This window comes from Lolium perenne, chromosome 2 (assembly GCF_019359855.2).
Source record: "Lolium perenne isolate Kyuss_39 chromosome 2, Kyuss_2.0, whole genome shotgun sequence".
Classification (NCBI taxonomy): Eukaryota; Viridiplantae; Streptophyta; class Magnoliopsida; order Poales; family Poaceae; genus Lolium; species Lolium perenne.
This window is the reverse complement of record NC_067245.2, coordinates 312676660-312692891: the sequence shown is the minus strand read 5'-3', so window position 1 is coordinate 312692891 and position 16232 is coordinate 312676660. Positions and strand designations below refer to the sequence as shown.

The window sequence follows — 16232 nt, the reverse complement described above, 5'->3', positions numbered from 1 at the left end:
AGAGGCAGCCGCATCTTTCATATCCAGAGGCACAAAACACATTGTAAACTCTATCCGAGATGTGTGTTGCCTCGGTGTGTTTGCGTTTCTTGCGCCTGTGTCTCTTTGCCCCCGATGGTGCTGCAAGGGCCGCCAGAAATCTCGTCCACCCGAAGCCCTATCGCCTAATCAAAAGCCAGATGCCACTGCCCGCGCCGCGGCCACTAGAATCTCTCTCGCAAATCCAAAGTCTCTTCTTGCTCCCATAAATAAATAATTCCACCGCGATCCGGCAGTTGCTCCGCCCTCTCTTTCCCTCTCCCCTCTCGTCTCGTCTGCCGCCCCTGGTGAGTGGTCGAACCAATGCTTACCTCGCTTCTTCAATTCTCTGTTGCACGAGTGATCGATGTTTCTTGGTTGATCAGCTAGCGTTGACAAGGAACACGGCGGCAGAGTAGCTACCTACTAGCTAGCCTGATGGCACAGGCGGTGGTGCCGGCGATGCAGTGCCAGATGGGCGCGCTGGGCAAGTCGGCCGTCCGTGCCAGGGCCGGCGGAAGGGTGTGGGGCGTCAGGAGGGCCGCCCGCGGCACGGCCGGGTTCAAGGTGCTGGCCCTCGGCCCCGAGACCACCGGGGTGGTGCAGAGGATGAACCAGCTGCTCGACATGGACACCACGCCCTTCACCGACAAGATCATCGCAGAGTACATCTGGTACGTACGTCCTCCCAATGTTGCATTCCTCGGTTGCGCCGGAGTGGGCTTTGTTCGCTTCCATTGACTCTCCCCGACAGAACACCACCAGTAGCTTCAGATAGGCCAAACCCGCACTTTTTGGGACTAGATTAGTGCCGGGGCAAGCAGATTCGCCCCCCCTTTTAAGGTTTGATGATAGTGGTTATTTAATTTTCTGTCTAAAGCTTCCTGGGCATGGTGGGTGATGAGTGACGAATTCAAAAGTGCTTGCTTTTTGTTAGTTCCAGCACTTGAATAAGCTTAGGAAAATGCACATCACACTTTGGGGGAGCAATAAGGGTCAAACAGTTCGTCCTGGCATCTACTAAGTACTAGTACCTCTGTGGCAAAATATAAGACGCTTTGGTAGCCTATTTTTGGGACACATGTAATATTACTAGTATTTTAACAATTCTGCCTTTCTCTCTTCACATTCCGCAGGGTTGGAGGGTCTGGAATTGACATCAGAAGCAAATCAAGGGTACGCAGCCCACTATCTTCATGGAATTGACATTAGATTTGTTTTTTGAAAGGATTTAGGGGATGAGAAGTTGGTTTTGTACGCAGAGTACTCCTTTCTTACTACCTTTTCGGCTCCTGACAAGAAAATTTAATGCTTGCATTTCAGACGATATCGAAACCGGTGGAGGACCCTTCCGAGCTACCCAAGTGGAACTACGATGGATCGAGCACAGGGCAGGCTCCTGGAGAAGACAGTGAAGTCATCCTATAGTAAGGGGGGAATTACAGTACATGTGTTCTTCAACCTTGCACATAAAAATCCTAGATTTATAAATGTGTTACTCCATTTATGTTTTTCCTATCCTGTTTCAGCCCACAGGCTATATTCAAGGACCCATTCCGAGGAGGCAACAACATCATAGTACCGTCCATTTTCCCACTTGCATTATTCATTTCTGGTTTTGCTTTTATGCAGCTATACTGAAAGGGTCAATAGTGGACACTTTTACCTGTTTGTTACATGTGCCAAGTGCCATGTGAGTTAAAATGATTTTTTTTTGCCTTTCAGGTTATGTGTGACACGTACACACCACAAGGGGAACCCATCCCTACCAACAAACGCGCCAGGGCTGCACAAATTTTCAGTGACCCAAAGGTTTCTTCGCAAGTGCCATGGTAATTATGCGTTGAGCACCTGTATGCCGTGCAAAGGCCTGCTGTTCTTTTACCTCCCTTTATTCGCCTACAGACTGTAGAGTTGAAAAATCTTCTTTTCTAGGTTTGGAATCGAACAGGAGTACACTTTGATGCAGAGAGACGTGAACTGGCCTCTTGGCTGGCCTGTTGGAGGGTACCCTGGCCCCCAGGTACTGTACCAAGAAGCTTCATTTACTATACAAAAAATAAATCTTAGGCTGCCTGAAATACACTTTTTAGCTAAACACTATTGAGTAGTAATATTGTGCTGAAATATTGCAGGGTCCATACTACTGCGCCGTGGGATCAGACAAGTCATTTGGCCGTGACATATCGGATGCTCACTACAAGGCATGCCTTTACGCTGGAATTGAAATCAGTGGAACAAACGGGGAGGTCATGCCTGGTCAGGTGAGCCTTTATATTTATATGTGCGCATGTATTCTTATTTTGTGTGAACCAGAGATGTTTTTTACATTTTCTTTCAAATGAAAATCGAAGTGTTTAATAAGTGGAATTTCACAAACCTTATCCATGCAGTGGGAGTACCAGGTTGGACCTAGTGTGGGTATTGATGCTGGAGATCACATATGGGCTTCAAGATATCTTCTCGAGGTACTTCAAGCAATAATCCGTAATGTGATGAAACTTTGGTTATTTTCTTTTGATGACCAGAATATGGTCAATAAATCAGTTGGTTGGTTAACCCTTTAGCTGCATGCACTATGAACTTGTGATTTGTTCTGAAATTTCAGTTTTAATTCATTTGCTGAAAACCGTCAGACCATTTTTCTTCAAAATATGATGAAACCAAATCCTATAACTGGCCAGCCCTTTGGTCAAATCATATTTCCCATCAGTAAAGCCTTCTAATTATCATCGTACTGACCTTAATCAGAGAATCACGGAGCAAGCTGGTGTAGTGCTCACTCTGGACCCAAAACCAATCCAGGTATATCCCTGTAAGTTGTTGGAAGCACTTTATATATTGGAACTTAGTAAACTGAAGATTAATTTGATATAGGGTGACTGGAATGGAGCTGGCTGCCACACAAATTACAGGTTCCAGTCTCTTCTGTTAAATAATGCATTTTTCCTGCTTAACATTTACAGAATATATTGTTGTATATTAACAATACATCAGAAAACCTAATATAGCTTCTCTTTAGTAAATGCTGTGGGGTTCACGTCAGAAGTAAATGTATGCTGGGACTAATAGAAAAAACCCTCGAAATACACATTTAAACTGGATATAAATGGGAAACCATTATTAGTCGTTGGTTTTTTATTGAGCATGATTCAGAATAAGCATTTATTCACATTAGTTAATCGCTAAATTTGGTTAGTTGTTTTTCTCAATACACGATACAGTTTGTCCTTAATGTGCAAGTGACAAACTATCTTTTCTTGTTGTTGCAAATATAGCACAAAGAGCATGCGTGAAGATGGAGGTTTTGAAGTGATTAAGAAAGCAATCCTGAACCTTTCACTTCGTCACGACTTGCACATCAGTGAATATGGTGAAGGAAATGAACGGAGATTGACAGGGTTACATGAGACAGCTAGCATATCAGACTTTTCATGGGTACGGGTGGAGCAGCCTTTCATTATTTTTCAGCTGTAATTTACTTCATGTTTATTTGCAAGTTATACTAATTATAATACATCATCTATCAGGGTGTAGCAAACCGCGGTTGCTCTATTCGGGTGGGGCGAGACACTGAGGCAAAAGGGAAAGGTATGTGCTCTCCCTTGGTTCCTGAAACTACTTGCACTGTTTGGAAATGCAGGAAAGAGTTCTACCCAGAAATAAAATTCAAGGACATTATGCAAGCATAATTCTTGGGGAGTAGAAAGCCCTTAAACTGTCTAACCTGGGTCTTAGGTTCTTTAGCTCATTTTACCCACATGGCCATATAACAAATATGGATGCCATTCTGATGATTTTGAATAGTTCTGGCCCAAATCCACGCCCTTAAATTCGCTATTCTGCACCCTCTACGTATTGACTGTTATCAATATGAAAAATGTTCCTTCACTCATACATATCCAGTCACCAACTTATGGCCTAGCTCACAGTTGAAAGAAAAATACATTGGCACCAAATCGATATCTTACTATACTATTATCAGTACCCATTCATTATGACATGGTAATTTGCATGGAGCCATACACTGACAGCGCTGCTGACTGAAACTAAAAGGACTTCATCTTCATGCCAACAGGATACCTGGAGGACCGTCGTCCAGCCTCAAACATGGACCCATACACTGTGACTGCCCTACTGGCTGAAACCACGATTCTCTGGGAGCCGACCCTTGAAGCAGAGGCTCTTGCTGCCAAGAAGCTGGCGATGAACGTATGAAGGACTGAAAAGGATGAATTTCTGGGAAAATAAATCGACAGCGACACTGTTTGCCGTCCATTCTTCCTGATCTTGTGGTTCCATCGGGGCACTGTCTGTACAAAATTTACAGTTTGTAGAACCACTTTGCCTTTCGCTTGAACTTCACATTTGATCTGGGTCTGTATCTGATTCCACTTGGAACTACGTTAAAGGATAATGAAACACACAGGATTTTGATTCAGCTATTTTATTTCCTTTGAATGGTTCATCTTTAAGTGTCATGTATTCTAGTGATTTCCTCGGTGGTTCGTCTATCTCGAGAATTTATCTATAGCGTTAAAGTTTCTCATGTTTATAAAGCTTTGATGGGGAATGTTGGTGCTATTCCTGCAATTAAATGGATGTGGGATGGTTGTTGTCAACAGAGGCACAAGGTTTTCTTTTGGCCACTTGTTCATAATTGCCTCAACACTAGGGCCCTTCTCTATCGAAAGAATTTTTTGATGAATGATTATTCTTCTGTCATGTGTAATCAGCAGCATCTCGAGATAAGAGATCATCTGTTCTTCCAATGTCCTTTTGTTGTGTTGTGCTGGCAATATCTCTGTCCTCTTTGGATACCCCTGCTTTGGGGCAATTTGATCTTCAAGATACATTATCTTAGTTTGATCTTCAAGATACATTATGTCCTTAAGCTTGCTATCTCTTTTGAAAGGATTAAGCTTGCTATCTTCAAGTCTTTCTTTATGGAGCTGATAATGTTGATCATATGGTTTATATGGCTCACCCGCAATGATTTTATCTTCAAGGCTGCTCCTCCAATGATTTTATCTTCAAGGCTGTTCCTCCAAGTGTTTACATATGTCGGAAGAGATTTAAGGATGGTCTTGCCCTTCTAGTTCACAAAGCGAAGAGAAAATCTTATCATGGCATAGTCACTTGGGTGGAAATTTTAGATAGCCTTTTCTTTCTCTTTGGGCTTATGGCCTCTTTTATTTGCTCCTCTCAAGCAACTGTTCTCTTTTGTAGACCTTTTAAGCCTTTATAAATAAAATAAAAAATATACAGTGGGGAAACTCACTGTTTAGCCTAAAAAAATGAATTTATCTATAGCCATACCAATATAATGCCATGATACTAACACAAGTTAAAAATCAAGGGTGAAGCTAGAGATTCTGACCAGTAGGGCCAGTTATCTTGTTTATGGTGTAATTTTTCAGTAATGAGCAATGTAAAGAACTACATCAATGAAGATTTCTGAATTTCTACTGGGTTCGTTTGAACACGAGAACTGTATTCAAGCTCTACCCTGTGAAAATAATCACGAAAAAGAAATCTGAATTCTTAAAATGAGGTGGAGTAGGATATGGTGAACTTCCCTGGAAAGATTTAACCAAAACCGATGTGTATATTAACAGGAGCAACAACCACCGATTTCTGTGAGCAACACTATGTCAATGTTGCGAACACAATTCAGGAATATTTTTCGGAAACATTTAACTACTTCTAAAAAATGCTAGTACCACATTATCAAGTGCCAAAGTACACTAAGTACTCCGACTGTCAAAAAACAAAAATGTGCCGAAGTACTCCCAGGACAAACACGCACCGTGGCGTAATGGAATGTCCGTGTCTGGCGTGCGTGGCTGCGTGCTACGTTGTTCTACTACTCGTCTAATAGATTAGAAGCAAATGCCTCCGCAGACCGGAGTCATGCAGATCAATCATGAATTTCTTTGTGATAATAAGATCATTCATGGACTTGATTATGTCTGCCTTTTGGTTGTGGTAAAGGGCACAACAGCAACAACAGTGCAGTGACGGAAGATACAGAGGGCGGGAGACCAGGACACTACAGTAGATAAGAGGATTGATTGTACACGAACTGAACACCCAAAGACGGCCTATGGATGCTTCTTCTTCTTGTGCGCCGGCGGGGAGCTGCGGTCGTGCATGGCCACCCCGCTGTAGTCCTCGCTGGAGATCAGCCCTTCCGTGACGGCTCCGGCGTCCTCATCTTCCTCCTCTCCCCCTCCGTCCTTTCTCTCCGCATCGATCTTCACTTCCATCGCTGCTACCTGGACATGCACAGTTCACGAACTACAAATCAAATCACATTCTCCTTAATTTTTCTTCTCATGTGCATTTGCCTAAGATATTAATTAATCATGAGAAATGATACTATTTTCTTCTGGGAAGAACTGAACAAACAATTGTGTGTACAGAGACAGTAACAGCTTCAGCTGTTGACTGTTGAGCCTCAAGAGTCAAGAGTCTTTGCACAAAGTGCAGAAGAAACTCTGTTTTTCGCGACACTGAATTTTTTTTGGAGGAAATATGAACTGACCTCATGCTGCTCCTTGAGCTCGCCTTCACGCCGGTAATGAGGGTATGCCGGTTCCTCTCTGCCCTTGCGACCTAGAACATGTCCTCGTTGAGTGTCAAGAGCGGAGGGGTGAAGAAAAGATCTAGAGGAGGCATGGCCTGCAAGAGTGGCTAAGAGAAGAAGGCTTGAAGCAAGCACTACGGTGAGCAGCTTTTCCATGACGGATGGTGGCTGTGGCAACCGCCAATAATGGAGAGAGCGAGGAGTGGAGGATGCTCGTGTAGCACGCTCTCTCATCCTTGTCTTTCCTCGGTATAAAGCGGTGACGGTCGACAAGACGTAGCATGGTGCCTCAGATTCGGCGATTTTGACAAAAATAATTTTTTCTGGAAAAAAAAAAACGCAGACTGAGCCACTGGTCAAACTATTTCACTCATCTAACCCTTTTGTGTTGTGTCCCTCCTATCGGTGCCACACCTCACTGTGTGGCGTCCATGCGAGCGGCGGCACTCATCCATTCGACGTGGCGTGGTCGACGCTGACCAGCCGACGTGGCAAGACGTGTGGCGCCGCTCCCATCGGCGTCACACATTGAAAGTGTGGCACCGATGCCAAGGGCGCCACGCATCCACTTATGTGTGGCCACGCGAGCCCGCCCTAGCCCGACCCAGTCATTATCCTCTCTCTGTTTCGGTCGGTGAAGAAGAAGCGGGACTCTCTCTCTCTCCCCCTCAAATCTCTACCCAAATCTCTTGGATTTCATCAGATCTATTTGTGTAGATCGTTCCCAATCCGTTCCTTGAGGTAATCTCCTCCATTCCCCTTCTTTTTCATCCAATGATTTGATGTATTTGGTTGGATCTACATGTGAAACCCTAGATGTGAAACCCTAGGTTGATTTGAGGGTGGATGTGGATTTGGTTGGATGTTAGGGTTTGTTGAAGTAGGAGAAATGGTATTGCTAGGTTGTATGGGTTCCAGAGACACCACCGCCGCCAATCCCATCTCGGGGGATTCAGGAGATCGCCTCCGGCACCCTGCCGGAGAGGGGAATCATCTCCCGGAGGACTCTTCATCACAATGATCGCCTCCGGTTTGATGTGTGAGTAGTTCATCCTTGGACTATGGGTCCATAGCAGTAGCTAGATGGTTGTCTTCTCCTCTTGTGCTATCATGTTAGATCTTGTGAGCTGCCTATCATGATCAAGATCATCTATTTGTAATGCTACATGTTGTGTTTGTTGGGATCCGATGAATATGGAATACTACGTCAAGTTGATTATCAATCTATCATATATGTGTTGTTTATGTTCTTGCATGCTCTCCGTTGCTAGTAGAGGCTCTGGCCAAGTTGATACTTGTAACTCCAAGAGGGAGTATTTATGCTCGATAGTGGGTTCATGCCTCCATTGAATCTGGGACAGTGACAGAAAGTTCTAAGCTTGTGGATGTGCTGTTGCCACTAGGGATAAAACATCGATGCTTTGTCTAAGGATATTTCACTGGTAGAAAAACGCTCATCTATACCGGTTCCAGAGGGGCATTAGTACCGGTTGAGAAACCGGTATTAATTATCCGGCACTAAAGGCCCCCCCTTTCGTACCGGTTGCTTACGAACCGGTATAAAAGGGGCCTCCACGTGGGCCACCAGGAGAGCTCAGGGCCAAGGAGCTTTGGTACCGGTTGGTAATACGAACAGGTACCAAAGGTTCCCACTCGCGGCAGGGAATTTGCCCAAATCTCTGCCGCGGCAGAGAATTGGATTTTTAGGGTTTTTGGAGGGGTTTAGGGATATCGGTTTGTTTCATATCGCGTCGATGCACCAGAAACGCGTTTGGGTTTAGGTAGTACATGAAGATCAAGATGATGCATAGCAAGTTGGTGCATATAATATAACACACATGTAATTGCATAAGATCGCAAATTAAGTAGCACTATGCATGAAGATCGATCTTCATGCATAGTGGTACTCTCCGAGGCGTACTCTATATATGTCTATTACATGTAGCATAGTGGTACTCTTCGAGTCAACTATATATGTAACATGTACATCTTCATTCATAGTGGTACTCTGCGAATGGTCGTATGACGTCCCGAAGGAAAAATCCCGCCAATTCCTCGCCTATTGCTATGAAGCGGTCATCGATTGAGAGCTTGTTCCGCTTTCTTGCCAACTATAAAAGAATAAGATACAAATGAATACATGAAACAACTATTACTGAAACTCAGCACAACTTATGATAAGAAAACAAATTTGTGAAGATTGTTTTTGTACCTCTTTATTTCTTTCATTGTTCGTTCTCTCGCTGACAATTCTGCGGATGTACTCGCAAACGAAGAATCCACAGAGATCGGTCCCTTGTGGTTGTTGCGGGCATTTCTTTACAAGAATATAATTCAATCAAACAATAGTCAAGTATGATAATTAAAAGGTGTGTGGACCTAGGTAGTACTACTTACTTTCGCACGCCATCGCAGCTTCGGTGTCCATTCACGGGACGTATCTTCCTTGATGAAAGTTTGCCATACGCTGCTTGACAAAAGAAAATGCATAAAAGAGTCATCGATTAGTTCAAAGCAGGAAATTAACGAAACAAACTGATAAGAATTAAAATTACCTTCTGAGCATTAAAAAACAAGACACGTATAGTTCCGATTTTTTGCTTAGTGAGTCAAAGACTTCAACTTCTCCAATTTCCATATTGATGACGAGAAGAATAAAGTGAAACCTACGCACGTTTCAATATGTAGTGTCATATATATAAGTCATTAGTTAAAATTTTGACAAACGGTGAGCAAAATATAATGTGTTATAAGACAGTAAGACTCACTCGAAGTTGTAAGGCCAAATTATTAGCTTTTTGTCACGTTGTCGCTTCAAAAACCTTAGCAAAGTCTGCGGTGTATCCTTGTTATAGAGGGGATTCTCTATGGTTTTAACATGCATTGTGTGCGGGTCAATGAACCCAATGTCTGTGATTTCGTCCCTTTTGCATTCGAGCATCTTCGATCTGCATAATATAGCGCACAAAAGATTATAATCTGCAGACAATGAACGAGCTGAGCTAAAGACTTCTCAAATTAAATAAATAAATCACTTACAGACAATAGCAAAGCGATGATTGATTTGTCGAGGGCCCGGAGATTGTATAACTGAAAGAGTTCGGCGAAGTCAACGTTCACACAGTACTCCTGGAAGTAGTGCTCTTCCCTAACTCGCACCATGATAGTCTCGATCCCTTCCTTTGAGGCATTAAGGTACCACGAATGCAAGTTACGCATACATGTTGGTACCTTCCTGAGATTCTCGACCAAATCTTTCCCTTGAACAAATTGATATGCTCGTTCAGCGAAGGCGTAATCAGTTGCGTCTTGTCGAGAACTTTGAACGGTATTCCCGTCAAACACCTTGAGAGGGGCGACCGATTGAACGGGTTGTTGTCCGAGCTGGTAGACTTGGTGTATCCCTTTTATCTTCCTGATACCCGATTTAACGGGTTTTGTCGCCTCGATCATCTTGTCATACGACCTTTCAATAGAACGCGCATAGTCAGATGGCGGCGATGGTACAGGGTCATATAGATTGTCAACGGCACGCACAACTTTCACCGGATCTAGTGTCTTCTCGAAAGGTATCTCTGGCACTTTCGGTGCAAAAAATTTCTTCAACTCGGCCTGAACGGCCTCCGCGTTTTCCTCTGGAGTTTTTTCCCAAGGTAACTTCTCAGTAGGCGGCATTTGTTTCTCCTTTCTAGATTTCTTCCTAGGCGGCGTACCGTTCCGCTTAACGGACGCTGTCTTACGCGGAGGATCTTGAGATGGTGGACTCACGCTGGGGTCCCTCTCAGGTAGGTGTGGACTTGGCTGCTCACCAGGACTGCCACCAGGAGGAGTCGATGGCATTTGCTGCTCATGTGTAGGAGTCGGTGGCCTTTGCAAAAGGACGACGTACTTCTTCGGCCATAGGGCGAAACCGTGCTTGACATCGGCCAGTGTCCTCTCATCTTCACCTCTAGGAATATCAAGCTCCACTGTTTCAAAACCCGGAACAACTTCATCCACCCCGACACGAACACAGCCAGGTGGAATGGGCATATGATGGTGCATTGCTCCATCTTCACTTGGGTACACATAGCCGACCTCCACCTTAACGGACGCGGTCCTGAATAACATATGTAGCTCGAAATCTGTCTTCTCCGTGACATAATCCACGGGGTAGCTTCCTCCACATCTGTCAAGATGCGGGGAACCGACACTGCTTCTTCGCTGAGATGGGGCAACATCGGCTTGTGGATCCTGTAGAAACAGCGGCTGATCAGGTGACCTCTGATTTCTCTCAAGAGCCTCCACCCTAGTTAACAATTCCGTTACAATGTCGGCGTCCTTCTTCTTCTTTCGCGAACGGCTTCTATAAGTGTCAGCGCTGTCCGGCCACGCTTCCTTCATGGTGAGACCTGGGCGAGCTCGTACCCGTCCAACATGTTCAGGGTTCCCCAGAGCGAGTGTCAGCTCGTCATTCTCTCGATCGGGAATGTACTCTCCCTTTCTGACCTTTTCAATTGCATCTACAAGCTTCGGTACAATTGCCTCAATTTTTTCCTTCCATTTTCCCTTCGCAACGATCAACCCTGTCTTTGGGTCCAACCCTGCCCCATGAGCGAACAACCAGAACTTGGACCGTTCGGGCCAGTCCCATGTCTGTGGAGTGATTTCATCATCCATCAGTTTATTCTCAAACGATGTCCACTTCGGAATGGCACTCTTGTAGCCACCTGACCCCAAATGATGCGGAAGTTTCTTCTTTGAAGCATTTTCGGTATTTTTCTTCGATCGGGACACAAAAGTAGACGATTTCTTATACTCCTTAAATGCGGCCCAGTGATCTTTTATCTTCACTAGATTATCATCGAATACTGGATCTTCATTCTTATATTTGTCCCATAAATTTTTCTTGAAGCTCTGGAATTGTGTGGCCATCTTCTTCAATGTCCATTCCTTGACTTTATTCTTCTGGCCTTCCGTCATGTCTTCCGGTAGGCTTAACTTTGTCAGTAGCGTGTCCCAAAGAAATTTTTTCATCGCGTCTTTGACATAACTAGCACCACTCTCCGGGTTCTTCGGCTTATGCCACTCTTGAATGCTGATCGGTACATGGTCCCTAACAATAACTCCGGCTTGACTTGTAAATTTGCGGCAAAACTCCTTGGGATGCTCTGGTTCACCATTATCCTTGAATGCCGTGAGGGCTAACCTGCCCTCGCCCTTTAGCAACCGCGTCGGGCCTCGTTTTGTTCTAACAGACTTGCTCGATGATCCAGAAGGCTAAAAGAAAAAAAAATTCGTTAATAAGTGCAATACAAATAAATGAATGCATCTAGGGATGAACACAGACTAATTGATACATAGATATACACCTCGCCGGAGTTTGTGATGGACACTTCATTGTCTTTTCTAACTTGTTCAGACTCAAGTCCCTCGCCAAAATCATTCAGAAAGTCTTGGAACTCGTTGTCATCTCCATCGTCGGGTTCCGGACCACGGGCACTCTCATAGATCAATTTCTGCACCGCTTCTTCCCCCTCCTCATCTCGGATGAAGGTGCCGTCCTCCATACCTCAATGTCACTACAAAATTAAGAAAGCAATTGTATTTCATTCATCATGTCATGATCATATAACAGATTGCTAGATGGATAACAATTGAAATGAAGAAAGCAAAAAAAACCTAACGGACCGCCACGGCCACGGACACGGTGTTCCCCCTCCTCCTCTCGCTCTTCTCTCTATGTCGCGGCGGCACCGCCACGGACTCGGCACCGCTACAGACCCTAACCCTAACACTCGGCGCTCCTCCTCTCGCTCTTCTCTCTATGTCACGGCGGCACCGCCACGGACTCGGCACCGCTACGGACCCTAACCCTAACACTCGGCGCTCCTCCTCTCGCTCTTCTCTCTATGTATACCGATTAATAGCGAAACCATAGAGTGCCGGAACACCTAGTGATAATGCAATGGCATCATATTGCTGCTCGTTTGCGATTTGCCCATTTTCCATTCTAGTTATTTGAATAGCCATCTAGCATAAGAACAAGAAATCTTGAACAATGACTTGAAATTAATTAAGGGGCTTAAGATAATGTCAGATTCCTGCTAAAAATGTAGCAAACTAAGAACGAGAACACCGCCTACCGCGACGCCATCACGCGCCGCGATGCCATCATCACCGCCTACCGCGACACTCGTACACTCGTAGCGCCTGCATCATAATGAACACGCCGGCAACAAACACGCGAGCGCGCGCATGTGCGCTTCGTTCTCGTCAGTCATGCAGCGCCTCCGCAACCAACTCTGCCGCCCCGCCAACACCGTCGTCATCGTCCCAGCCAGCCCGCGTCGCAGGTGCCCAGGTACAGGGACTGGAAGCTGGCCACCTGTCCACTTGGCAAGGATGTCTACGGCGCCCTCCTCGACGGACTTGGCAATGGTGAACACCGTAACCGTCGGCGGCACGGGCACGAGCTTCACCTTCCACGACAGCACGATGCCGAAGCTCCCTCCACCGCCGCCGCCACGGATGGCCCAGAAGACGTCGCGCCCCATGGAGGTCCTGTCCAGGAGCCGCCCCTTGGCATCTACCAGCACGACATCCACGACGTGGTCGGCGGCGAGGCCGTGCTTGCGAAGGAGCATGCCGAAGCCGCCGCCGCTGAGGTGCCCGCCAACGCCCACCTTCGGGCACAGGCCCACCGGGAACGCGAGACGGTCGCTGGCCCTCCCGACGGCGTGGTAGAGCTCCCTGAGCGTCGCGCCGGAGTCCACCCACGCGGTGGCGGGCGGTCCCCGGGTGACCCGCACGGAGCAAAGGCGGGCGAGGTCGACCACGGCGAACGCCGCGCCGGGCCGCACCGACCTGTAAGAGAGGCGGCGGCGCGGCATTTCGTCGAGCACGCTGCGGGCGTGCGTGAGGAGGCCGGCGGCGACCGCGGCGCGGCGATCGGCGCACGCGCGGGCTCCTCCCGGCGAGCGCGCGGCGGCCGAGGAGGCGACGCGAGGGAGGCGAGGCGAGGAGAGGGAGAGGAGGGGGTGCTCACCTCGGTTGCCGGCGCGGGGAGAGGTGGAGAGCGGCGGGCGACGCGGCGACGACGGCGACCCGGCCTTTGTTGCTGCGCGCGACGGTGGCCGCTGCTGCGGGCAACGACGACGGCGGCGGCGCGTGGAGCTTCGGCGATGGCGACGGCGAGCTCGGGCCTGTCTGCGCGCGGAGGAGCTGTTGAATTTGGCAAAGTTTTGCCACGAGCCTAAGTGATAACACAGGGGAGAGGGCCTTTGGTACCGGTTGGTGGCACCAACCGGTACCAAATCTTTTTTTTAGAAAGGTCTTTGGTACCGGTTGGTGGCACCAACCGGTACCAAATCTTTTTTTTAGTTTTTCTTTTTCTTTTTATCTTTTCTGTTTCTTTTTTACTTTTCTGTTTCTTTTTTACTTTTCTGTTTCTGTTTCTTTTTCTTTTATTTTCTATTTCTTTTCTTTTTATTATTTTCTATTGCTTTTCTATTTCTTTTCTTTCCTTTTCTTTTCTATTTATTTTTTTCTTTTCTGTTTCTTTTTACTTTTCTGTTTCTTTTTCTTTTATTTTCTATTTTTTTCTTTTTATTGTTTTCTATTGCTTTTCTTTTTCTTTTCTATTTCATTTCATTTCTTTCCTTTTCTTTTCTATTTCTTTTTTTCTTTTCTGTTTCTTTTTTACTTTTCTGTTTCTTTTTTTACTTTTCTGTTTCTTTTTCTTTTATTTTCTATTTCTCTTCTTTTTATTATTTTCTATTGCTTTTCTTTTTATTTTCTATTTCTTTTCTTTCCTTTTCTTTTATATTTCTTTTCTATTTGTTTTCTTTACTCCCGCCACGACGCCGCGCGTGGGAGAAAAAAGGCGGGAAAGAAAGGGCGGGAATAAAAATTTATTACGAGTGAACTCGAATTAAAAGTACATAGCTTAACTGAAAATTAAAGATACATGGCCAAATTCTATTGTTGGAGTCATTCAGTCATACTCGTGCCTAGCCCTGTATTAGTCGCCACTGTAGTCGTCGTAGTCGCCGTCATCATCGTCGCTGGCATCGGGGTCGCGGTACTCGAACGTCGGCGGGTGAGCACGCGTGGGCTTGGACTGAGGGTAGCGCAGGCGGGGGCCACGGTAGGCCATGACGCCCTGGAGAGTCCGGCCGCGCCACCACAGATATGAGTCTAGATGTGATATGTAAATGGTGGCCAAGCCTACATATATATAGTGAAAAAATGGCGGGAAGACAGGTGCGGGAACCGGTGGAAAGCGCGGGAAGAAAATAGGCGGGAAGACAGAGGCAAACCTTTAGTACCGGTTGGTGGGTGCAACCGGTACTAAAGCTGTCGGCAGGATAAGGACGCCCTGCTCGATGAGATAAAGTATGTAGCGCACGACGCCCTGTCGGTGGGATAAGGACGCGTGGGTAACCTTTAGTACCGGTTGGTGGGTGCAACCGGTACTAAAGCTGTCGGCAGGATAAGGACGCCCTGCTCGATGAGATAAAGTATGTAGCGCACGACGCCCTGTCGGTGGGATAAGGACGCGTGGGTAACCTTTAGTACCGGTTGGTGGGTGCAACCGGTACTAAAGCTGTCGGCAGGATAAGGACGCCCTGCTCGATGAGGTAAAGTATGTAGCGCACGACGCCCTGTCGGTGGGATAAGGACGCGTGGGTAACCTTTAGTACCGGTTGGTGGGTGCAACCGGTACTAAAGCTGTCGGCGGGATAAGGACGCTCTGCTCGATGAGCTAAAGTATGTAGCGCACGACGCCCTGTCGGAGGAAGAAGAAGACAAAGTAGAAGCGGCGCCCGTGCCTATAAAAGGAGCATCGATACACCATGGGAAGCAGCTCAACAAGCCAACATGGATGGAGAGTTTCATCACCATGGATGGAGGAAAGGGTTGGGAAATCTCCCGTGGCGGAACTTGTCGAAGATGCCCTTGGTGCATGGGCGTACGCAGCGGGTGGGCCGGTGGGGCCGTGGCCCACCCAGAATTCCAGGAAAAATTCTACATACCCGTAATCTGAATTTAGAAAAAAGCTCAATAAGGCTGCTTTGTGGTCAACGAGAGAGCGGTTCCAGTCTTTCCAGAGCTCGACTCGACCCCTCCCTGCCGCAGTGCCGCCCCAGTCCCTCGAGATATCGACTCGACAACCGCGGCCCTACCCCAGACCCGCCGCCGCCGCATCCACCTTCCCCACGCCGGCCGTCGGCGGTCGACCACCTCGCCTTACCAACCCCGACTACGGCCGCCGGCGTCCTCGCCTTCCCATCCCCTTCATGTCGGTGGCTTGGTGCCTCTGTCAGTGGCGGACGCAGAGTCGCAGATCGCCATCATGCTCGGCCGCCAGCCCGCCGCCCGTCGGTGTCTGCCCTCCCCAGACCCCAGCTGGCCAGCTCCTTCCGCCGCTCAGCCGCTGCACTACTGCCTGCCAGTAGTTTGGTCTTATTGCGCTCTGTAGTCTGAACTCTGAAGTTCGATTTCTCTGCAGTTTGCGTGAAACTGAAAACTGCCCATATTGTCTGTAGTTTGTCTATTCAGTGTAGTTTGTTTCACTCTTAAAATTGATTATACTAGTGCGTAGACTAGAATTTGATGGTTTTTGTTTATAATAATTGTGGAA

General features: G+C 46.8%; 2 protein-coding genes and 1 pseudogene across 2 annotated transcripts; 1 reads left to right on the top strand and 2 right to left on the bottom strand.

Annotated features, from left to right (window-relative positions):
- Positions 1 to 306: 306 nt before the first annotated feature.
- On the top strand, positions 307 to 4460 carry LOC127336811 (glutamine synthetase, chloroplastic). The gene is made up of 14 exons (XM_051363671.1): positions 307 to 326; positions 405 to 692; positions 1155 to 1194; positions 1342 to 1445; positions 1548 to 1596; positions 1744 to 1850; positions 1954 to 2041; positions 2154 to 2282; positions 2412 to 2486; positions 2770 to 2823; positions 2896 to 2933; positions 3297 to 3456; positions 3549 to 3609; positions 4097 to 4460. Exons 2-14 carry the CDS (start codon positions 457 to 459, stop codon positions 4234 to 4236), a joined length of 1281 nt encoding a protein of 426 aa, XP_051219631.1. The 5' UTR covers positions 307 to 326; positions 405 to 456; the 3' UTR covers positions 4237 to 4460.
- A 1515-nt stretch (positions 4461 to 5975) lies between these two features.
- LOC127336813 (uncharacterized) lies at positions 5976 to 6843 on the bottom strand. The gene is made up of 2 exons (XM_051363673.2): positions 6566 to 6843; positions 5976 to 6296 (listed from the first exon to the last, which is right to left on the bottom strand). The coding sequence occupies exons 1-2, from the start codon at positions 6839 to 6841 to the stop codon at positions 6123 to 6125; spliced, it is 450 nt and encodes a 149-aa protein (XP_051219633.1). The 5' UTR covers positions 6842 to 6843; the 3' UTR covers positions 5976 to 6122.
- Positions 6844 to 12804: 5961 nt separating this feature from the next.
- Positions 12805 to 13459, bottom strand: LOC127329594 (berberine bridge enzyme-like Cyn d 4; annotated as a pseudogene).
- Positions 13460 to 16232: the final 2773 nt, after the last annotated feature.